The 22,090-nt window shown below is 48.7% G+C and overlaps 1 protein-coding gene across 1 annotated transcript; it reads right to left on the bottom strand.

Moving 5' to 3' along the window:
- Positions 1-561: 561 nt before the first annotated feature.
- On the bottom strand, positions 562-20,394 carry MCM3 (minichromosome maintenance complex component 3). Its single transcript, XM_075923338.2, has 17 exons — positions 20,201-20,394; positions 18,616-18,728; positions 16,481-16,689; positions 15,253-15,383; positions 13,964-14,202; positions 13,080-13,188; positions 11,837-11,990; positions 11,607-11,738; positions 10,797-11,005; positions 9,780-9,954; positions 7,354-7,480; positions 6,667-6,817; positions 5,823-5,963; positions 4,759-4,856; positions 3,504-3,598; positions 2,517-2,592; positions 562-962 (listed from the first exon to the last, which is right to left on the bottom strand). The coding sequence occupies exons 1-17, from the start codon at positions 20,282-20,284 to the stop codon at positions 764-766; spliced, it is 2,442 nt and encodes an 813-aa protein (XP_075779453.1). The 5' UTR covers positions 20,285-20,394; the 3' UTR covers positions 562-763.
- Positions 20,395-22,090: the final 1,696 nt, after the last annotated feature.

The following is a 22,090-nucleotide window of genomic DNA, read 5'->3' as shown; positions in this document are numbered from 1 at the left end:
GCCCCCTTCTCATCCCATCCCGTTGGCAGACCTGATCTCTGATCTCAGGGGAAAGAACAAATTAGCTTGACTCTTAAAAGGAGCATCTTAGAGATGCAGGTCTCAAAGCACTAGAGATTATGCAAGCCAATGCCGTTTTCACAGTCACTTTCCTGACTAAGTGCAAGTTATTAGCCCATCTAAAAGAAGTGAGAGAATTTATTAAATGGTCACCAGCAAATCGTGAATTTGTGCACTGCCACTGTAAAAAGGAAACTTTACACTTTAGGCAGACATTTAAAAACAGAAGGAATGTTTAAAAGGAACACATCAGAATGAGAAATCTGTGCTACATGAAAGTATGGGGCAAGAATTTGCATCCTGAGCACTCCTCATGGACCTAAAAATACCCAATCAACCTCAACTATTGTGCCTTGAATGAAGCTTTTTATAGGCGGCATACAGCTGACACTGACCTAAAGGACAAAGTAATTTATACCCAAAGGCTTTTTGCTACTCCAACAAAAACGTTCCAATGGTTTTGGGAATCAAGCTAACCAAAACAGACTTCGGATCCCCAGGCCTTTAGAAACCAGCTTCTTTATTCCTTCCTAAGCTCCATGAGACAGGACAGAGCTACAGCTACAGAGTTCAGCAATTCCAGCTTGGGCTTCAAGAGGCACACAGTTCAGTTCTGCTAAGTAAAGCGTTCAGGATAGGTCTGCGGACCCACAGCAGAAGAGCTTTCAATTTAAATTCAAGAGAACTCTCCCAAACCCGAATCTCAAATTAAGAAGATAATCTCATCGGACATCATGATCTGGTTGTCGTCCTGCATGCGCTCCAATGCCACCTTGACTTCGTCTGAGGAGAAGGGCTCTGATCTGTCGCGGTTGATGGATTCCATCAGGCTCTTCAGACCCACAGACTGTGCATGGGCAGCTCTGAACACCTCCAGGAGGCCAGCCTTGAATGCTTTCAGCCTAGCCAAGCAAGAGGAAAGGCCATTAGAACCAGAAGCTAGACTCAAATAATTCTTCATTCCAGCCATTAGTTCTTCCCCTCAGTTACAGCTCCCAGCGCAAGACCAAAGACTGAGAACCCTAGCACCTGCAACCTATCTTGGGAATCTTTAAGGGGCTTAATCACCTTTGTGCCTTATCTGCCTCCCGCCGCCCCCAAATACAAGGCAGGGTCAATGGCAACAGATATCTGAGAGCGCTTTCCAAGCCCTAGGATTCCAAAGTGTTTTATAAACTAGATAGAATGGCTGCAGTCAACCTGGGAAATGCCATTGAGGACAAGTAGCAAAGAATACTTCAGCTCAGCTTCAGGTGGCATTCTCCCCACTTCAGAATTTGGACAGCTCATGGGGGTCGAAGTCTCCTAACTCGTGACAGCTATTGCAACCCACATGGTATTAAATGTACAAACTGTTTGTGCACAACTGTTTTCTACTCCCAGTGGAAGGCCACCAAATCTCTTCCAAGAACTAAACACGAGGGTGATTAAGGCAAGTCGACTGTAAACTTCCCCAGAGAAGAACCATCTTTGGAGTGGCTTGCATATATTAGTTCAAACTGTCCTGATTTATCTCCAACGTAAGCCACCTTCTTCAGCACACACACAAAAAAGCCTCCATATATTGCTAGCCAGACAAGAACCCATTACCGACAGGTGACTCACTCAAATCCACCCAAGTCAGCTACCGCCAAGAAAAGAATTGCCAGGAACTACCATCACCAAGGTGCCTAAATGAAGTGAGTCAGAGGCTAATAAGTGTCTGTATCAAAGGCAGCCTTTCTATACACACAGCAGGAAGAGGCAGGTCTGGACTATCCCTCTTTCCCCCACCCCGAACAGGCAGAGAAGCAACATCAGGTGGGCCAGCTCACATTGACCACTACAGAGCTGCACCGGTTTTGCAGACATCAGCCTGCAGGGCTGTTGCACTGGCTCACTAGGCTACATCTACACTGGCCCCTATTACGGAATAGGCATGCTAATGTAGAACTTGGAAAAGGCAAATGCGTGGGGGATTTAAATATCCCCCGCGGTATTTGCATTTTCATGGTCGCCGCTTTTTTCCGGCTTGGAGATAAGCCGGAGAAAAGCGTCCAGACTGGTGCAATACTCCGGAATAAAGCCCTATTCCAGAGGATCTCTTATTCTTTGTAACTTGCAAGTAGGAATAAGAGATCCTCCGGAATAGGGCTTCATTCCGGAGGATCACACCAGTCTGGACGCTTTCCTCCAGCTTATCTCCAAGCCGGAAAAAAGCGGCAGCCATGAAAATGAAAATGCCGCGGGGGATATTTAAATCCCCCGCGCATTTGCCTTTTCCAAAGTTCTACATTAGCATGCCTATTCTGTAATAGGGCCCAGTGTAGATATAGCCTATTTGTTTAGAAGGAGTGGTGAATCCCCCAGGATTTCCATAACTGTTTTTGAATAAATGTATTTGATGCTAAGCCACAAAGCTGACCCCTTTCAGGTACAACAGCCACTCCCAACAGTTTCTTCAGCCTGCCACTCACCTGGTGTCTGCCAGCTCCATCTTCTTGCTCTCTCCAGTCACTGCAGGTTCAGGGGTTTTGGGGGTATGTGCCTGGACTGGAAGCAGAAAGCAAGGATGAGAGAGCTGGAAACTAAAAGCTACACGTCATGCCTGCCAACATATGAGATACAGTAGCATGTGCTGCAGCAACCAGGAGATTAGTACCATCTTTTAGTCTATATCTGTACAGAAGCTAAAAAGGGCATGGCTGCCACTAACTTCTCCATAGCAATGATATTACCCCTTCCATGCAGTTTTACCTTCCATTAAGTCTTACTAATTTGGTGTCTAGCACAACGGGACCTGGGATCCTACCATAATCAATATCTACTCTCAAGTGCCACGGAAGAAAGTGCCACTGGTGATATCCACAGCTGTATCTGATTTCTGTAGTTGTTGCAGTCAGATATTTGGGGGGAGTGGGAACGTGACAATGACATGGCATTTCTCCTTGTGGGGTGCCATCCTGGTACTCAGTCTCTAGCACTCACCATCATGGATAAAACTGAAGACCTGTCGAGACAGGCACAGGGTCTTCACCAGTGCCAAGAACAGCAGCACCTTGAAACTGGGCCCTTGTAAAGTGCCACGTGAACGTAGAGTGCGGCATCAACATGTAACGATCGTGGTAAATGTTTTCCACCAGCAAGAGCTGCTGCACCTTGGCCCGGTCTCCCAGGAGACGTGGTGGAAGCCCCCTGCTTACAACAACTGGACCGAGGCTGTAGGGAAGGATCCCGTGGCTCCCACCCATGAAGCCTAAGAGGTCTCACTCCCACCTTACAGTGAGGAGAACAGCTCAGCTCCTTTTGTTGCCCTGAAAGCTGTGTCTGCAGCCAGCTTGAAATGCAGCACGCCACCCAGGGTACTCTTCCAGCGCCAGTGCCCTTCTCCATCAGGCAGCAACAGCCGCATACAGCCCCTTGTACACACAGGCCCCAAGAAGAGAGGGGGAAAAGCCACTTACCTTCAGGCATTTCCTCTTCCGTGTCACTGAAGTCATAGGGGTCATAGGATTCCCCTTCCTTGGCTTCCTGATCCCCAGGGCGTGCCTTCTTCCTCCTGCAGGGCACCAGAAGGTTACTTCCACCCCTCCCCACTCTAGGCAATATGCCTCCCTGCCACAGGGCAACACTGCACACCTCTAACCTGTGGGCAGGGATACAGCTGAGCCACCTGCAGATTGCTGGTGAACTCAGTGCTTCTGTTCAGACACTGAAAGGGGACACCCCGGCTAGTTCTGATAACAAACGAGCAGCAGCTGTGAAGCTGCGCAAAGCATTTCAAGGTTTAAAAAAAATCAAATTTCCATCCCCCCCCAAAATGTGACTTTTTTGTGACATTTTCACAAAGCTTCTCCACCGACCCCCAATTACCATACAGAAAATCCGAGCAGACAGCTAACTGGTGAAATGGCCTCTAGCCAACAGCCTCTGGGGATTCACCTCTGTTCAATTCTGTACTGATCATGAGAGATGGCCAGCAGCCTGGGGACTAAGGGATTAACTACACCTAGCCAGGTGGAGTGGCCAATAGGAATGTAGGTAGGACTTTCAAACTGGGACAAAGGAATTTGGGTTTTTCCCTCTTTTGTTCTGTGAGTTCCTCTGCAGACTTTCTTCACTTTCTGTAAGTAGGGTAAAGTTTGGATAAATCCAGTAGGTTTTATTGTCTTATGGTTTGAATATGGGATCTGCTGTCTGTGCACTTTTTAAAAGATGTCTTGGCTTTTCTTTGTAACCAAGTTCTAGGCCCATGGAGTTTCTCCATGAGTATATTATTGGTTACTTTTCCATCTAGCTATTATGCTTGCAACAGGAATATTGGTGATGATAAAAGTTTTCTCTCTTCTTTTTATTAACCTGGTACTAGTTATTTGTGTCCTGGGGTTTTTATTTTAGGGGTGAGATTTCCCCAAATGGTCTCTCCCGTTTTATGAATTTGGGTGGTGGAAGCAGAAGTTTTATTCACAAAATCTAGGTTTTTTTAAAGATTTTGGGGGAAGTTTTATAACAAAGCCTGGTAGATAAGGTTTTGAGGTACTTGCTGGCCCCCACTTCTGTATTTATCATACCAGAGTGGGGAAGGAGACATGACAAATACAGTCTGACCTCTCCAGGAAAATCCATTTCTGGCATTGCTTTTGCACAGACGGTCATTTTCACGGTATCTCCCATCCAGCTGGGTTCACCAATCCCAGCTAGCACCTCCTCCCAACACACCTCTTTTTCCTTCTCTCCACACCCTCGGATTCCTCTTCCTCTTCAGTCTCTGTATCACCGTCTGCCTGCTTCTTGCGTTTCTTCTTCTTTTCCAGCACCTGCAAAGGAAGCCAAACAACCCAACCCAAGCAGAATAATGGGACAGTCGACACAGCAGGCATTCAATATAATTTCAGTTTCTACAAGAGAGGTCACAGCAGTGGTCTGGGAATAGAAAGTATTTTACGTAGCAGTGCAGATCTTAGAGTATCTTAATTAGCCTCAGCAGCTCAAGATGTAGATGATCATCCCCATTTCAAAACAGGGAAACTTATGCATAGAGACTGAATCACCTGCCCCCAGTTAGGAGAACCAGAAATAGAACCAGGAGCCCTTACACTCAATATTCAATGTTTCCTGTAAGCTGTGTGCTTGGGCCGCCACCCAGGAGAGACTCAGGTGCTCCACAGCTGATTAGGAGAGCACCCAGAGTTGCCCACAGCCAGAAGATGTTTGTACTGATGCACATATCTGCACATGCCTAAGGGCACATAACAAAATTTATTCCACACAGATGGGGAAAAAAAAAGTTAGAGGGAACACTGCCAGTATTCCAAGATTACTACAATACTTAAGAAACCTCTTGCTACAATCTCCAAGCATCATGATACTGGATTAAGTCAACTTGCCACAGAGTGAGTGAGTGAGTGAGTGAGTGAGTGAGTGAGTGAGTCCGTCCAAATTCTGCCCTCCCCAGACTGAGACCACCAGCAGCAACAACAGTAGGGTGGCTTGCTTCTTAGATTACACAGAGAGGGGCCTATTGCAGCTTGGGTCTTGGAAGGTGGCTCACAGAAAGGAGGTCTGTACCCTGCTCTATAGCTGCAAAGCCCCAACACTCAGCCTGGACTCCAGCAACAGCTAGCTCGATGACCGAGACATGCAAAGAACAGATCCTGAAAGTTCCAACAGGGGTTTGCTCCTTTAATTTAATCCTTTGGCACCTGATTCCTGGGATGGGGCTGGAGGGAGGGAGGGAGGGAAGGGTCTCCCCCTTGCCAGACACACCCCGGCTGCACGCTCACCTTTTTGAAGTAGGCAAAATGCACCAGCTCTACAGCAGCTTCTGCATCCTGTAAGTCAATTGTTTTGTTCATCCTCGCCTTTGCGTGGGCCGTGGAAAGTCTGATCAGCGTCTCCAGAGTACGGGCTGTGACAGGGGATGTCTGGGAGGGGAGAGCAGAAGACAATCCCAGTGACTGAGGGATCAGCCAACAGCACCATGTTGTGGCCATGCCCACACATTTATTATGGTCCATACTGGACAGCTGCAGGTGGAATCCCAGCATGGACCAAGCAAGATCATTCTTCCAAAGCCTTGGTCACATGCATCTTTGCTGTAGCCTACTTACATCTTAGGGTGCAAAGGAAACCTGTGGAAGAGTTGACAGATACTATCCTAGTCCATGACTGGCACTATGTACGTGTATATACTCAGGGCTATAGCCTCATGTGAGCTCAGCATCCCAGTCCACTAGGCCAGAGAGAACCTTTACCCAAGGCTCCACATGTGTTCCCTGAATTGGAAAATGTGCTGCTCTGGAAGGCAGTAGCAGACTCCAGGGAAGAGATACTGCTTAAAGCCAACATTGGGGCATGGGAAATAGGCTGACATCTGTCACTTCCTCCCCGTGAGAATTATTAACAAGGGCCTGGGGGAAAGAGAGGCAGTCACCTCTCTGAAGCATCAACCCCCCTCGCACCCCCCCCCGCCCCGAGGGCATTTCAGAGAGAACATCTCTGGGCTGGATGTGTGACTCAGCTTCCCTGGCCCATGAGAGCAGGGGGAAGAGAAAAGAATGGAGCTGACCCAGTCTGACCTCTTCCCTCATCTCCTTCTGCCTCCCCCCATCCGAGAGATTTGCTCACCCTGGCAATGTCGGAGCTCATCTGATCTTGGCTGCGGAGGCGGGAGTACTCCTCCGCTATGTAATTTGCTGACTCTTGGGTCAACACTGGCTTGATGATCTTGGCCACGTGGATGTATTTTCTCATGAACTCCATGCTAACTATCTTCTCTCTGGAGCAGACATGCAAACATGACAAGTTACGATACGGGACCAGGAAACTCCATTTGTACCATGCCGCTCCCTTCCAAAAGGAAGCCCCCCAAATATGAGCAACACACGAAGAACAGGCACCACCCAGGGCTGTACATGGAATGTGTACAAGCATGGGAAGCTCAGTTACATACAGTGTTCTCCGTGACCCTCTTTGGAGACTTGTGTTATGCGCCAGCTGTGGAACAGACTGCAGTGTTCCACACCTGGCCTGGGCACCTGTCAGTAGTGGGATCAGTGACCCTTCAAAGGACACTTCCACATGAATGGCACTATATAAAGGCAGGGTACTGCTGCAGGTATCATTTCTCCCACTCCCTTGACAAGCCCACAAGGGAGCTGAGCTGGTCATGCCGAAGCCCCGGCTGTTTACAACCGGTCGTACCATGAAACTCCTTGAAGATACAACCAGGATCAGAGGGGCAGGCCCAGGCTCAGCCCTCTACATTGAGAGCACCATGGATACTTTGCTCCAGGGACAGATGGGGACACTCACTTGTGCCTCTTGGGGCCATGCAGAAGGTTGTCGTGTTTCTCATACACTTGTAGCTCCTGCTCCTCCTCCTGCATCACATTAGGATCATCTGTAGCCAGGATTTCTATCGCGCTGCCCAGGGGCATGGCTGGGAGACACATTAGAAGAGCACCATTTACACATCCTCCTCCAGGTCCAACCCTTAAAGACTACAACATAGCATGGCTAGGTCACAGACATCACCCCAGAAACCCTTGCAGATGGCGAGCTCCAATACTAGAGAGCCAAGGACTAGAGTGGTAACAGGACGTGTTTAACTAGGCGAAATGGAATGTGACTGAACAAAAGGAATTGTAGGCCAGCTATCAGGGAAACTCAGGCCAGGTCAACACTACACTTGGAAGATCGACTTCTTCCAGCGAAATGATGTAGTTGGAGCAGATGTACCTTAAGCTGAGCTTGGCTCCATCTCCACAGCTGGAGGTTGACAGCTTACATCAACTTCCCTTGTGCCTCATGATGGGAGTGCCCTCACCATTCAAATTTAGTGGCTCTTTACCAGACTTACTAAATCAAATGCTGGAAGACTGACCACTGCAGCATCGATCTTCCCACAAGTGGAGATGGGGCCTCATTCCCTGCAAGATCTGAGCATCTTCTGGGGGGTTGGGGAGGGAGAGAGTAGAGAACTACTCTTATTAGCAGGTTTAAAACTAATAAAAGAAAGTTCTTCTTCACACAGCATGTAGTCAACCTGTGGAACTCCTTGCCAGAGGAGGCTGTGAAGGCTAGGACTATAATAGAGTTTAAAGAGACGCTAGATAATTTCATGGAGGTTAGGTCCATAAAAGGCTATTAGCCAGGGGATAAAATGGTGTCCTTGGCCTCTGTCAGAGGCTGGAGAGAGATGGCAGGAGACAAATCGCTTGATCATTGTCTTCAGTCCACCCTCGCTGGGGCACCTGGTGCTGGCCACTGTCGGCAGACAGGATACTCGGCTAGAAGGACCTTTGGTCTGACCCAGTACGGCCGTTCTTATGTAACTGGACAGGACAAATGACAGGAGAATGTGCTGCAGGCAACAGTCTGGCACTGCCCCCATCCCACGGACAGCCTAGATTTAATAGGATTTTCCTCCTATTTAAAGCTCTGGGAAAGGGAAAGTTTGGGTCCCATAATGCTGCAGGTTGATCCCCCAGGAGTTCTGTGCATCACTGAGATGAGTTCATCTTCTCACCAAACCAGCCAAGACCCAAAGCAGTGCAGGAAAACACTTCAAATTAATATGGCTCTGCTGGAGTCACACACCTCCTCAGCCACAACCCATGAACCAGAAGCAGAATAAACAGCAGGCTGGGCTGTGTCCACCACCCATACCAGGACTGTTCAGGTAACCAAGCATGCAGCAAGCTACTGAAGGGAGACCGCTAGACTGCTCAATGCACTGCACTCCAGGAGATCAGAATCCAGCCCTTCAGGGCACAGGACTGAAGATAAGTGTCTACTAGACTGACCATGGGAGCCCAGACAATGAGAGAGTAGCTCTCATGCAGCCAGTATAATGACAGGTGAAAACTGGGAGATCACAGAACTGGAAGAGACCTCAGGAGGTCATCAAGTCTAGCCCCTTGCCCAAGGCAGGACCAATCCCAACTAAATTCCCCATGTCTTGGGTAAAAGAAGAAACACTGTCAGTGGGAGCTAGACATAGCTATGGGCTTTTACATAGGAACAGCCATACTGGGTCAGATCCACCTAGCCCACTAGCCTGTCTTCCAGCCAGCGTCAGATGTTTCAGGAGGAATGAACAGAGCAGGGCAGTAATCAAGTACTTAGTCCCAGCGTCTCATGGTCAGACGGTTAGGGACATTCAACGAATGAGGCTGCATCCCAGACCTTTGCTACTACCAAGGATGGACTTACCCCCCATGAAGATATCCAGCTCTTTTTTGGACCCAGTTATACTTTTTAGTGCTCACAACGTCCCTTGACAATGAGTTCTGCGGGCTGACTGCACATTGTGTACAGTATTATCTTGTTTGTTTTAAACCTGCTGCCTATGTCACTGGGTGAATCCTGGTCACTGTTAAGTGGTAAGTAACTCTACTCACCGTCTCCACCCCAGTCATTTTATAGCTTTCTATCATATCCCCTGCACCCCAATAAATTTTTCCAAGCAGAAAAATCCCAGCTATTTTAACTTCTCCTCCTATGGAATCTGTTCCTTACCCCTAATTATTTTTGCTGCCTCTCTCTGTACCTTTTCCAGTTGCAATATATATCTTCTGAGCTGGGCAACCAGAACTGTATGCAGCATTCGAGTCCCATGTAGGATATATACATATAGAGGCATTATGATTTTGTTCCCTATCCCTGTCCTGTTGCTTTTGCAGATGTTCTCACAAAGAATTAGGGGGGCGTGAGGAAGGAGACAAGACTGAACTCACCGTCCCCATCCTGCTCGCCCGGTCCTCGGTACCGGTGCATTCGCAGGACATGGTCTGAGATCTCCCTGTCCTGCTCTGGGTCCATCTGATCCAAGACGATGAAGAGCAAATCGAATCGGGATAGCAAGGAGTCTTGAAGGCCGATGTTCTCCATGGGAGTTTTGTACTGATCATACTGCAAGGGGGACAGAAGCGAGTTACAGGGACCCAAAAACTACCAGAAGCACTTGGACATCCTAGCTGTTGAAGGGAGCTCAACAAATTAGGGAGAACCCTCCAGTCGCAGTCTTTAAGAAGGAAGATGCTAACACACAATCCTGACCTGAACACTGCTCCTGGAAACCAAACCCAGCAGCATCTCCCCGCCCCATTGTACATTGTGGCCCCATTTACAAAGGGAATCGGTACATTTTACACAGCTGACACCAAGCCAGGCACTTTCCAGATCCTATCTGAAAACCATGTGTTGCTTTAACTGCTCAGTGTAACAGATTTTGGGCTGAGCGCTAGAGAACAGGCTAAAGGAGACCTTCAGTCTCCAGCTCACTGACTTCAAGAGGGGGGGAATACACTGGACAGGAGGGTAGAGTCTGGGCCAGTGTTCTCTCTAAGTTTTCATCCATGTGTGGAATAAGTTGTATGCGCACCACTAGAGGAACGACATGCTGCTGGCTGGGAACACCTGTAGCCACTCTGTTAATCAGCTAGGCAGCACCTGAATCTCTCCTGAGCAGTTGCCCAAGGTGCTCAGCATACAGGAACACTGGTCTGGGTGCAGCATGGTCATCCGGGTATGTTTTTGGCATCTGAAGCTGCAGAGACCTACCCAGCACCTGGTGTAAATCAGGGTTTTTTACCATCTAGAATTTCCATCTGGGCCTGATGCTCACCCCTCCGGAGACCAGATGATCCTCTCCTGGAATGTGTTTTTGGCCATGTCCAATTCTCACTAGCTACTAGAAGAAGAGCTGATCCAGAGAAAGCGTCTCTCAATTGCCAGCGTTCACCCAAACTCACCCTGCCATAGACGGGATTGGCAGCAGCCAGCACGCTGCAGCGGGCGTTGAGCCTGGCGTGGATGCCTGCCTTGGCAATGGTCACACGGCCCTGCTCCATCACCTCATGGATGGCCGTGCGGTCGATGTCGGACATCTTGTCAAACTCATCAATGCAGACCACACCCCGGTCAGCCAGAACCATGGCACCTGCTTCCAAGCGGCGTTCACCTGTGGGGAAGAGTCCACGACTACATACAGGCCGACATACTCATCCTCCCCTTTGCTCTGAAATTCAGAGATTTGACAGGACCCTGGCACTGGGGGTTCAGACTCCCTCAAGCCCCAGTGGCTGAGGAGTATGTGAAATCTCTCCTGAGCAGCTGCCCCAAGCGCTCAGCATACAGGCGCAAAGTACCTAGATCTATTCAAAGAACTTATGAACATGAGCTCTCCCAGGTATTTCCAGCAGCATGAAGGTCAAGAGCATTTGTCCAGTGATGAAGGGACATGCCACACCTGCTGTCTAGTGGGATCCCACCACACAGGACCAGGGAGAACCGAGAACCATCTACCTAACCGCCCAGGCTGGCTCTTCTCAGAGCACATGCAGCATGAGAAGATGCAAAGAGCTTAAATCCAGCAGACATCCACCAACAATGCTCTAGTATCAGAGAAGAGGTTCCCCACCACGTAAAAGCTTCCAGCAAGAGCATCTAATGGTCCCGTGATGATGGAAGGACAGATGCTACAGAGCCATTCCCATTAGTTCCTTCCTCCCAATATCTTCTGCTAGCAGAGTACTACAACTAGACCCCAGGTTGCTCCTTACCTGTTTCTTGGTCTGTGGTGACTGCAGCAGTGAGACCAACCCCGGAGGAGCCCCTGCCGGTGGTAGGGATGGCCCGGGGGGCCGTGGAGAGCACATAACGCAGCAGCTGAGATTTGGCAACTGAAGGGTCTCCTGAAAAGGACAAGTACTAGGGATTATGAAGCGTCCAATCCCACAGGCTTTGCCCTCCCATTACCATAGCATCCCAGAGCCGCTCCCCTCCATCCTACCTATCAGCAGGATGTTGATATCTCCTCGGATGCGGCTCCCATTCTCCAGGATCTTCTCAACCCCTCCAAGCAGCATGCAGAGAATCGCCTTCTTGATATACTCATGCCCGTGGATACTGGGGGCCAGAGACCTCGAGAGCTGGTCAAAGATATCCTAAGGCAAAGGAAACAAGGTGCATCACATTAAAAAGCCAGCCAGCCACTAGCAAGAATGGCTTCCCTTTAACAATCAATCAATTAGTTCAGGCTTTGCTAGTCTAATGAATCAGCTTAGAATCATTGAGAAAGGAAGGAGCTTTCACTGACAACTGTTACACCTCAGGCACATTTCCTGGAAAGACAGGAACTACCCCCCACCACTCCCAGAAGCATGGGGCTAGCTTGGGGAACTAAAGGGAAACACTGATTCAACTAACTAACTGTACTTCAACCAGCTGAGAACAAAGGTAAACAACAACTGATAAGTTAGAAGGGGTGGTTTGAAATCCTTTCGCAGGGAATCTAGAGGGAAGAATTTTTACAATGTGGTTTTACAATCTGGTTGGATGCACCTTTATGTGACAAAAACACCCAAGGAAGGCCCTCCCCCCCCGCCCCTTTTTTTCCCTCCATACTTTGGGCCAGACCTTATATCAAAGTTATTTACAAGATTCTGAGCTTCTGTTAACAGAGGTCAGCGTGCTGGCACTTTCTGGTTAAGAAAAGACCTGCAGGCACTGCAGTAAGGAGAGGCATAGACCGGGGCTGATAAGTTTAGGTAAGTGTAGGATTTGGCCTTGTATCCTCTGAGCCTTGGCAAAGCTCAAGCTTTGACCAGCTAAGGAGAAAGGTAGAGTTTCAGAGTGAGAAAACATAAGTATTCTTCAAAGAGCAAACATGACTGGATTCCAGTTTGATCGGCAGATGCACAACAGACACCTCTGATCACACGGACAGTGAACTAGTAGTATCTGAAGAGCATCAACATGAAGCAAGGGAATTGTTCACATTGGGCCTAAGCAAGGAGAAGAAACTAAACAAATGATACAATGATGCTGAGACAGTAGACTAAGTCTCTCACCCCTGCACAGGATAAAAGGCGCAAGCTATATCATGAGAGCTATTTAAAGCCTAGCAAAATACTAGAAAAAAAATACAGAAAAATCCTGCATTGAGCCCTGGAAATGGGCTACACGAATACTGTTTATAGTCCCATCTCATATACAATTTTCTACAGGGTGCATTTGAAAATAAAGCTTAATACCTTTGAGCGACTTTTGCTAAATCTCTTGATCTTGGCCACATCAGTGGCAGAATAGAGAGGCCGAACTTCTTTGCTCATCTGCTTCACATGGCAGGCGATCATAATGGTTCTGGAACGGAGAGGGACCTTGGTCAAGTCTAGAACACAGAAACCCTGCAGACAGCCCAACCATCCAAGGACGTACAGATTACAGCCATCACCTAGGGCCTCCTTCCAAAAGGACCAGCTCCTCAAGTCTTGAGACTGGAAAGCTCAAAAAGAGAATATTCTTGATGCCTCATGTCTGCTTGATTAACTGAGCAACAAGACCATTCTTAAGACTTGCATTACCCTTCATCTGTGTCTGCAGCACCAAATCCCTGACATTTCTTTGAGCAAAGTCATCCATAGTGACTAGAGATGGAATTGGTCCTTCCAAGAGATTCAGGGTGTTTGACCCAGTGTTCTGGCCTAATTAGGACACTATGCTGCTGCTTGACAGCTACAGGTTGAACCTCTCTAATCCAGCACCTTGGGCTCTGACCATTGCCAAACCAGAGAATTTGCCAAACCATGGGAGGTCAATATTGTCTAGAACCGTTACCAACACTTCTGCTGCTTACTGGGCTCTTCAAAGGTTGGCGGTGGTGGTACACAAACTTTATGGGAATGCATGAAGCTTAGCCACACCCATAAGTGAACATCTGACTAACCACGATCATGCAGGACCATGGATATTTCCAAACCAGAGGGTGCTGGACTAGAGAGGTTCAACCTGTACTATCTCTCTCCCCAGAGGTGGCTACAACTCAGTGGGAGGTGCCGTAAACCTCCTAGAAAAGGCATAAAGCATTCAGGGTGACAGCAGACATCCGAAGGGAAGGGGATTACACTATGCTCCTCACCTGAACGTCCCCGATGTGTAGCCCCCCTTCTTCCCAGGCAGACAGCGGTACGTCCCAATGACCTGGATTCGATCCCCAGGCTTCACTCTGTCCACCAGGTCATCATCCAGAACAATATCCACAGAGCGAGGAAGCTGCCCAGCCGGGGCTTTCTCAGGCATCTCCTGGATGGTGATGGTTTGATGGTCCTTGTAGACCGAGAGGCCAAACTCTGTTTCCAGGGGATTGTTTTCTTCATCCTGGACAAGCGACACAGACTCCTCATTCACAGAAGCATGGCAGGGGATTCTCCAGGGTAGATGGGGTCACCAAAACAGGACAGCAAGAAGGAAGGCCGATGTAGCAATGAGACAGGACTATGCTGCAAGGGGCTTCGTTATTGAGGCTACTGGGCACAGACACCCTGTGGTTCACCCAGGCTCTCCAGCTCCCCGACTAACAGCTTGCACTACTTGGCACAAGCCCCTTCGGCCCACCCAAGCACTAGCATGGACTCAGTAGTCATAGAGAGGTCTGCTGGCTGTCCCAGACAAGCAGTCATGGATCACCTGTGCATGAGCAAGACTTTCTGGTGGGAAGAGCATTATGTGGTCGCTGGTAGCCAAATTATCCACTACGTTCTCCAGAGACCAAGTGATCACTCTGCCTAAGGGTACGTCTAGACTACATGCCTCTGTCGCCAGAGGCATGTAGATTAGGCTACCAGACATAGGAAAATGAAGCGGCGATTTAAATAATTGCCGCTTCATTTACATTTACATGGCTGCCGCGCTGAGCTGACAAACAGCTGATTAGTTGTTTGTCGGCTCAGCGCGGCAGCCATGTACATTTAAATGAACGGCGATTATTTAAATCGCCGCTTCATTTTCCTATGTCTGGTAGCCTAATCTACATGCCTCTGGCGACAGAGGCATGTAGTCTAGACGTACCCTAAGAGACCACTCGATCCAATCTAGTAGATGCTTCTGTCTGACCAGGAGCCTAGATTTGAACTCTAGCAAATTCAGCACAGACTGCAAAGCGATTCATAAGCAACCTCCTTTGTGCTATTGCCTTCAGGACTAACACGGTGTTAGCTGATGCTGCTGTCTGTTTCTTGGGAGGGCATTTGACTGGACACTAGAAGAGGCCCCAAATGCATCAGCACCTCTGCCGTAGCTAGGCCTATATATTACTGCTGCTTTAAACCAACATGCACAGTCCACAGATGAACTCATGTACAGTCCTGCACAAGTCACTTCCCTCCCCTGGCCTCTGGTGAATGTTTGACACTACCTCTGTTTGCTCACCTTAGTGGGGTAGACAGAGCTGGATGGAAAAGCATCAAGACTCGTCAGGTCCGTATATCGGCGTTCAATGGTCTTCTTGGTAGCAGGGCAGTAATGGACACTGCGGACGATCTTCGGACGTACCAGAGAGCCTGTGTTTAACATTTGTTTAGTGGGAGGAAAAAAAGTTAGAAGAAACCCTGTAGACATGACTCCAGCAATGAGGTTTCACTGGGAGACCATTCCACAACAGACAGGTCTCCGGACATGTTCCCTGACAGCAAACTTAAACTTCTTGGCTACCTTTCACTCCAGGACTCCTAGATATACCTTAGAAAAGTGATTCTCTAACAAAAAATTGTTTCCCGTCCCCTATTGCAGCACCTCTTCTCACTCTACCCTCTGTGGCTTCCTCTTCCCCAGCCTCACTCACTTTCACCAGGCTGGGATATGAGGTTGAGGTGTGGTAGGGGGAGGTGGAGGTGAGGGCTCTGGCTGTATGGGGTGAAGCGGGACAAGGGGCTTGGGGTGCAGAAAGGAACTCTGAATTCAGATGTAGGGTCCTGGAAATCCCTGTTCTTCTGGATTAGAAGAACCATTAGAGGAGTGAGGTTCTGAAACGGCCTTCCAAGGGAAGTAGTGGGGGCAAAAGATCTATCTGGCTTCAAGATTAAACTAGATGGGTTTATGAAGGGGATTGTTTGATGAGATAACATGATCTTGGTAACTAATTGACCATTCAGTATCATTGGGAAATAGGTCAATGGAGGGATGATAGGAATTACTAGAGAACTTTCTGGGTGTCTGGCTGATGAGTCTTGCCCACATGCTCAGGGTTTAGCTGATCGCCATATTTGGGGTCGGGAAGGAATTTTCCTCCAGGGTAGATTGGCAGAGGCCCTGGAGGTTTTTCGCCTTCCTCTGTAGCATGGGGCACAGATCACAGCTAGAGGATTTTCTGCATCTTGGGGTCTTCAAAGTATTTGAAGGCTTCAATATCTGAGATATAGGTGAGAGGATTATTCTGGGAGGGGTGGGTGAGATTCTGTGGCCTGCACTGTGCAGGGGGTCAGACTAGATGATCACAATGGTCCCTTCTGACCTTAAAGTCTATGAGACTCTAATTTAAGCAGCACTACCCTGGATCATCCTAGCCATCCCTGACATTCTCACTGGTCTAGTATCTACAGGCAGTTATCAATCCCATATGGGCATTCATATGGCACATCTCAGCCCCCCCTGCACTCACATTTTGTTACAATGCCCTCCACACAGACCATGCAGCCCAAAAGACAGGATGTCAGTGTCCGGGGAGTCACATGCTTGGAGCCAAAGCTGCCCTCCAGCCCGATGTAGAATTCCTCATATTGCTTAGCGTACGTGGCATCGATGGACGCGACAAAGTCCTTCAGGGCACGCTGAAAGGCAACCAGCTCCTCGAAGGCACTACTCAGGAGCCTAGAGCAAAAGGCAGCAGGACTCCAATCAGTTCAGCTGTCTTGCTAGCACATCCACAGCAGGAAGACCCTTTCTTTACAGAATGGCAATTCCTAGTGCCCTCACAGAACAGCGGCAGAGCTGTGCAAACACTGACAATTGTTTTCCCATCACCCATGTGAGGATTCATTTCAGTCAAGAAGTGAATGCACTATGGACATCAAGTCCCTAACCAGGATCGATACTCTACTGCATGTCTATGGGATTTAGGAACCAAACTGAATATAGCACTTTTGAAAGTCTCATTAGGTGCCTATCTGTAGGTGCTGAAATATTTGAGTAAGACTAGTCTTGAACTTCATTAAGATTCCTAAATTACTGGGTGCTTTTAAAATGTTCCAACCCCCATATGGGCTTTCTGCAAACATCGCAGCAAGCAGGTTTTCTTAGCACAAATGCACACAGGCTAGAATGCTACACAGGGTCGCAGCTGGTCCTTGAATCTGGGGAGAAGGCAAGTCCCAGGTTTAAAATTGCATACGGATTGAATGCCCTCTAAAATAGGAGACTGGACCTTGCTTGCCAGATTCCAGTTTGCAGATGTGATGTTCTCAGCAGATAAGATGGAGTCTCATGCCAACCAATATGCACAAAAGGGAGTTTGCATTGACTTAATCTGGCCCACGAGGCTTGGGGCTTGCTCTCCCTCAGCAGCACAAGCCAGCACTGGCACTCCAGCCATGAGGGAGGGGGGAAGCACATGGCTTATGCCTTGTGGGCCCAATCAAAGCAAGACATAGGCTGGATTGGGCCCCATGGACTTTCCAAGGCAGGGTGAGAGGTACCCCATATCCACTGCCCCCTCCTGTATCCCCTGCTCAGTCCTCATGTCTGCACGCTCCTTCCTTCCCTTCCAGACCCTGCACCTCACCTCCAGCCTCCTCCTGTACCCTCCCTCCCAGACCTTGCATCCTCACCATGCTTCTGCCACCTCCCTCCTGCCCTGACCCCATACAGTCTAACCCATTCCTGAACCCTCCCTCCCTGACTCCACAACCATACTCCTAGCCCTCTCCCCGACTGCCCCCTCTCACACACTGGACCCCTCATTTTGGCCCCACCCCAGAGAGTATCTCTGGGCCCCCAGAAGAGTTAATCCAGCACTGTGGTGTAACCCCTGAGCCTCAGAGCCTCCCCTATCTCCAGGACTGGAGCTTGAGGGAAAGGTCTTCTTTTCCTTCTTCTCACTGGGGACCAGGTCAGTGAGGACTGTGGAGGGTTTATTTTTTTGCTTCTCACTTGGTTAGCCCCCAACTGATTTTTTTCTGTGGGTCAGTGGCCACCAACCTAAAAAAAAGATTCCCCACGCCTGAGCTACATCATGATAAATGCTACCTGTGCTTCATCTCCTATAATTTTGCATCAAGATGGCTAATGCATGATAGTTATCTTGCTGTAACAAAAACAACAACAAACAATAATAAAACAAAAAGCACACACTTTTCTGGTTGTGAAGATATTACCTTAGCACAGGTCTACACAAGAAACTTTTACAAGTGTGTTAGTATTTCTTTTTTGGGGGAAGGGTCAGCACCATTTCAACACTGACAAAAGCCCTGCTGTAGATGCTGCAATACCAGCATAAGCATTTTGGCTGGTACATCTTATTTTGCTCAGAGTCCCTCTAAAAGGTATAGTGCTTAGGGTACCTGTGTAATCTACATTTCCTTTAGTAGGATTTGCTGGTGTTAGTACACTGGACAAACCTTTTCTACTACAGAGCTTTAGAGAGAAAGTAATAGTTTAACCCATTGACCTGCCTGCAAAGTTTGCCAACATGGAAACAACAACTGTACAGGCTCTCCTCTCATACTACTCACTACATGCTGTGCAGGAGCCAAGTTGGAAGAAACACTCTTGTCGAGTTCCTTCACAGGTTACTCTTACCGGTTGGCTCTCTTCTCGTTCTTCCTCCTCAGCTCATTGATGCTAACAATCAGACGATACTGATTATCGTGGATCATATCCCGGACTTTGCTCTGGTAAACTCCCTGGTCCTCCTGCAGCATGCCATGAGAGAAAGGTTCCCTTTTACAAAGTTAAGCTGGCGAGATGCAGCCCATTTGATTTATCTTTAGTGGCTCAGGAAATCCCCCCCACCCCCTTCCTGTTATTCATGCTGGATATCTTTGTTGCAAGGAAAGGCCAGATAGAGAAATGCAGTGTCAACACCTTCACTTTGAGTTGGAAATGCAGTTCCCACCTCGAAGAAACATAGGATCTAAGTTATGCAGCTTCAGTTATGCAATTACCATAGGTGAAGTCAGCATATTTAGATCTACTTACTGCAGCATGCTTGACGCAGTGCACTGACAGGCAGTGCTCTCCCATCAACTCCCCTTGCACTTATCATTGAGGTGAAGTACCAGAGTCAACGGGAGAGTGATCTGTGGTCAATTTATCGTGACTTTAATAGACTTGATAAATCAACACCAACTGGATTGATCACTGAGCCCTCCACCTGGCCAATGGCGAAGACAAGCCCTTATTCTCACTATCTCTGATTGAGACGGCTCACTAAATATAGAGCATAACCAATAGTGTAACCAAACCAGCAGGAGGGACTAACCATCAAAATTATGTACTTATATGCATGTGATCTCAGACATTTGCTGACACAGCATCCTTCTATGTTTGGTATGCTAGCTCCATCAGAGCAAGCACAAGAATTTATCCTCTACCTGTGCGGTGTTTTAGATGCTGCTTGTAATTATTAGAACTGGGAGCACTGGCTGTTGGGAATCTGGAAGCACAGGAAAGAGGAAGGAGGGGGGAGGAGATGGGCCAGGCCTGAGTGAGAGCTACAGAGGGGAGCAGCAGCAGCTTTGTAAAGAGGTTTCACCTTTGTTAAATAAAAGGCCTGTTGAAGTTTGTTACTATCTTGCTTGCATGATACAACAACTTGGGGATCACCCCCCCAGCTTTCAGTACAGACTGCGTTCCTTTTTAGTACCCTATGCCTTCTTGCAGATAGTCAGTTACAACTCAAGCTGCGAAAGAGAAAGACACTCCCCACATTCCCCTTGCACACCAGAGCCAAAGGGGGGGGGCAGGCTAGTAGATTCGGTGCGCCCCAGCCCCACAAGTGCGGTGGCAGTGCCAGCATGGGCTCCCCAACTGGCCGTGCACAAGATGGGGGGGGGGGTTGCAGGGCAAAGCGTTAAAACGAGATTTTTAAACCTCCCCCCCCCCCGCGCCTGAGCGGAGCTACGGGACTGGCCGTGCACAAGATGGGGGGGTGCAGGGCAGCAGCCCCACCTTGCAAGGACCGCCCCCCCCCCCCGGGAATGGGCGTGGTTTGCAAGGGGGGGGCGGGGATCTCCTCCCCCCCAGAGGCCAAACTTGGACACGGGGAGGGGGGAGCCCCCCCCGGGCTGGGGAGGGAGACAGGAAACCCAGCAACAGCCCCCCCCCACGCCTGGGTCCTCTCCATACCGCCCCCCCCCCCGGCCCGGAGCTCGCCCAGTCTCACCTCGTCGTCCAGGAAATCGAGGTAGTCGCGCTGCGCCTCCCGCAGCTCCGCGTCCTCCAGCCCCGCCGCCGCGGGGGCCGCCATGGTGCCTGCGCTGGGGAGCGGGGCCGGCGCCGTGGAGCAAAGGCTGGACTCAGGGGCGCCCGCGCTGCCGCTGGCTCCGCCCCTGGCGCCAAAACCGGCCGCATTTTCCCGCCTCCGCAGGGGTCACCAAGGCTCCGTCTCCCATTGGCCAGCCTCTGACTGAGCCGGGAAGCGGCCGGCCAATACCAGAGAGCGGGAGAAGAGGCCACAGCTTCAGCCAATCACCAGGGAGAGGCTGAGAACGTTCGGTCCTTCACGCTGTAGTCCGCCCTCGAGCATGCTGGGATGTGTAGTTTCTACTAGACGCTGTGGGGCCAAGGGAGCATTGCATGCTGGGAGGTGCATGCCTGCCAGAGGCATGCTGGGCCATGTAGTCCATCACGGGTGCATGTTTTAGGGTCAGTTCTGAGCCATAGCAAGTCAGGCATTTAGGCCTAGTCTCTGCTACATCGGAAGGTCGAAGTAAGATACACAACTCCAGCTATGTCTCTTACATCGCATTTCTGTGCTCTGCACACAGAGGGAAGCCAATGGGAGGAGCAGGAGTACCTGAGCCAACCCGGTTGCCCTTCCAGTTCGATCTAGAGGATGAACCCACTAAATCGAACCCCCAAAAATCTACCATGGCAGTGTCTTCCACATAGTGTAGACATGCCCTTGCAGTGTTAATATCACTGTATTACGTAGCCATGAGCGAGCCTTCCCAAACCTATGAGATTAGTAATAATAATAAATGAGGAGAGGTTGTGCTATGTGCTTTCTGGTTGTTCAGCCCTTACGATAGAAATAGGGAGGTGTTAGTCTGATCTTGCTAAAACAAAAGGGAAAACTATGTAGCACTAACAAGATTGGTTAATAGGTGATGAGCTTTCCTGGGCCAGACTCACTTCCTTAACTCATATTCTGGAAGAGAATTGGCATGACCAGATATACCAAAAGAATACAATGAAAAAAGTGAACACATTATTAAACTGACAAATCAGATTTAGTACAGAAGGTGGGGTGAGGGAGAGGAAGGGAGGGAATAGCTATATATGAGTCAATGAATGGCTAATTAGGGGTGATAAGTGGAGAAACTTTGGAATGGGTAAGATAATTAGCATCTTAAGGCCCATTCGTAAAGTGTCAAATTTAAGCATGAATGAAAGTTCTGAAGTTTCCCTCTGTAATCTGGTGTTAAAGTCTCTTTGAAGTAAGATGCATGTAGTAAGGTCGTTAAGACTATGTCCGATAAGTTGAAATGAAAACCAACTGGTTTTTCCTTGTGAAGATGTCTGATGTCTGATTTGTAGGCATTAATTCTGTGGTGAAGTGTCTGAGAAGTCTGTCCAATATACATAGCAGAAGGACACTGTTGGCACATGATGGCATAAATTATATTTCTGGACGAACAGGATGAACTGGGATCACATTTTAATGCTTTTCTGCAGCTCACCCCACTTCCTCTACAATAGAAACTTATGAGTAATTAAAATGGAAAGAACTTTAAAAACTAATGGTCCTGTAGCACCTTAGCAACTAGCAAAAATATATATATATAATATCATGAGCTTTCGTGGGCACAATCCACAGATCTCCAAGTGGCTGTCTTGTTACAGACCAATTTTACACAGAGAAGGGTTGGAATTACAATTCATCTACAAATTAATTCTCACACCTATGGCCTCAATCAAGATAATGGATGGCTGGGACATTATCAATCAAACAAACAATGAAGGTGCCAATAGCTCTTTGGGTAGATTTTTGTAGTAGTACTTTTCCTCTCTTAATTGCTATCCTATGATCCTTATCTTCTTCTTTTTACTA

This window comes from Pelodiscus sinensis, chromosome 3 (assembly GCF_052426305.1).
Source record: "Pelodiscus sinensis isolate ZL-2025 chromosome 3, ASM5242630v1, whole genome shotgun sequence".
In the NCBI taxonomy this organism is placed as follows: domain Eukaryota; kingdom Metazoa; phylum Chordata; order Testudines; family Trionychidae; genus Pelodiscus; species Pelodiscus sinensis.
The sequence above is the reverse complement of the archived record's forward strand: the minus strand, read 5'-3'. Positions and strand labels throughout refer to the sequence as shown.

Coding starts and splice junctions, on each gene's coding strand:
- MCM3 (XM_075923338.2), bottom strand. CDS start 20,284: ATGGCGGCCCCCGCGGCGGCGGGGCTGGAGGACGCGGAGCTGCGGGAG. Junction 14,203..15,252: donor GCTCTGTCTACCCCACTAAG/GTGAGCAAACAG, acceptor TCGCTTGTCCAG/GATGAAGAAAACAATCCCCT. Junction 9,955..10,796: donor CCAATCCCGTCTATGGCAGG/GTGAGTTTGGGT, acceptor TCCCCCTTGCAG/TATGATCAGTACAAAACTCC.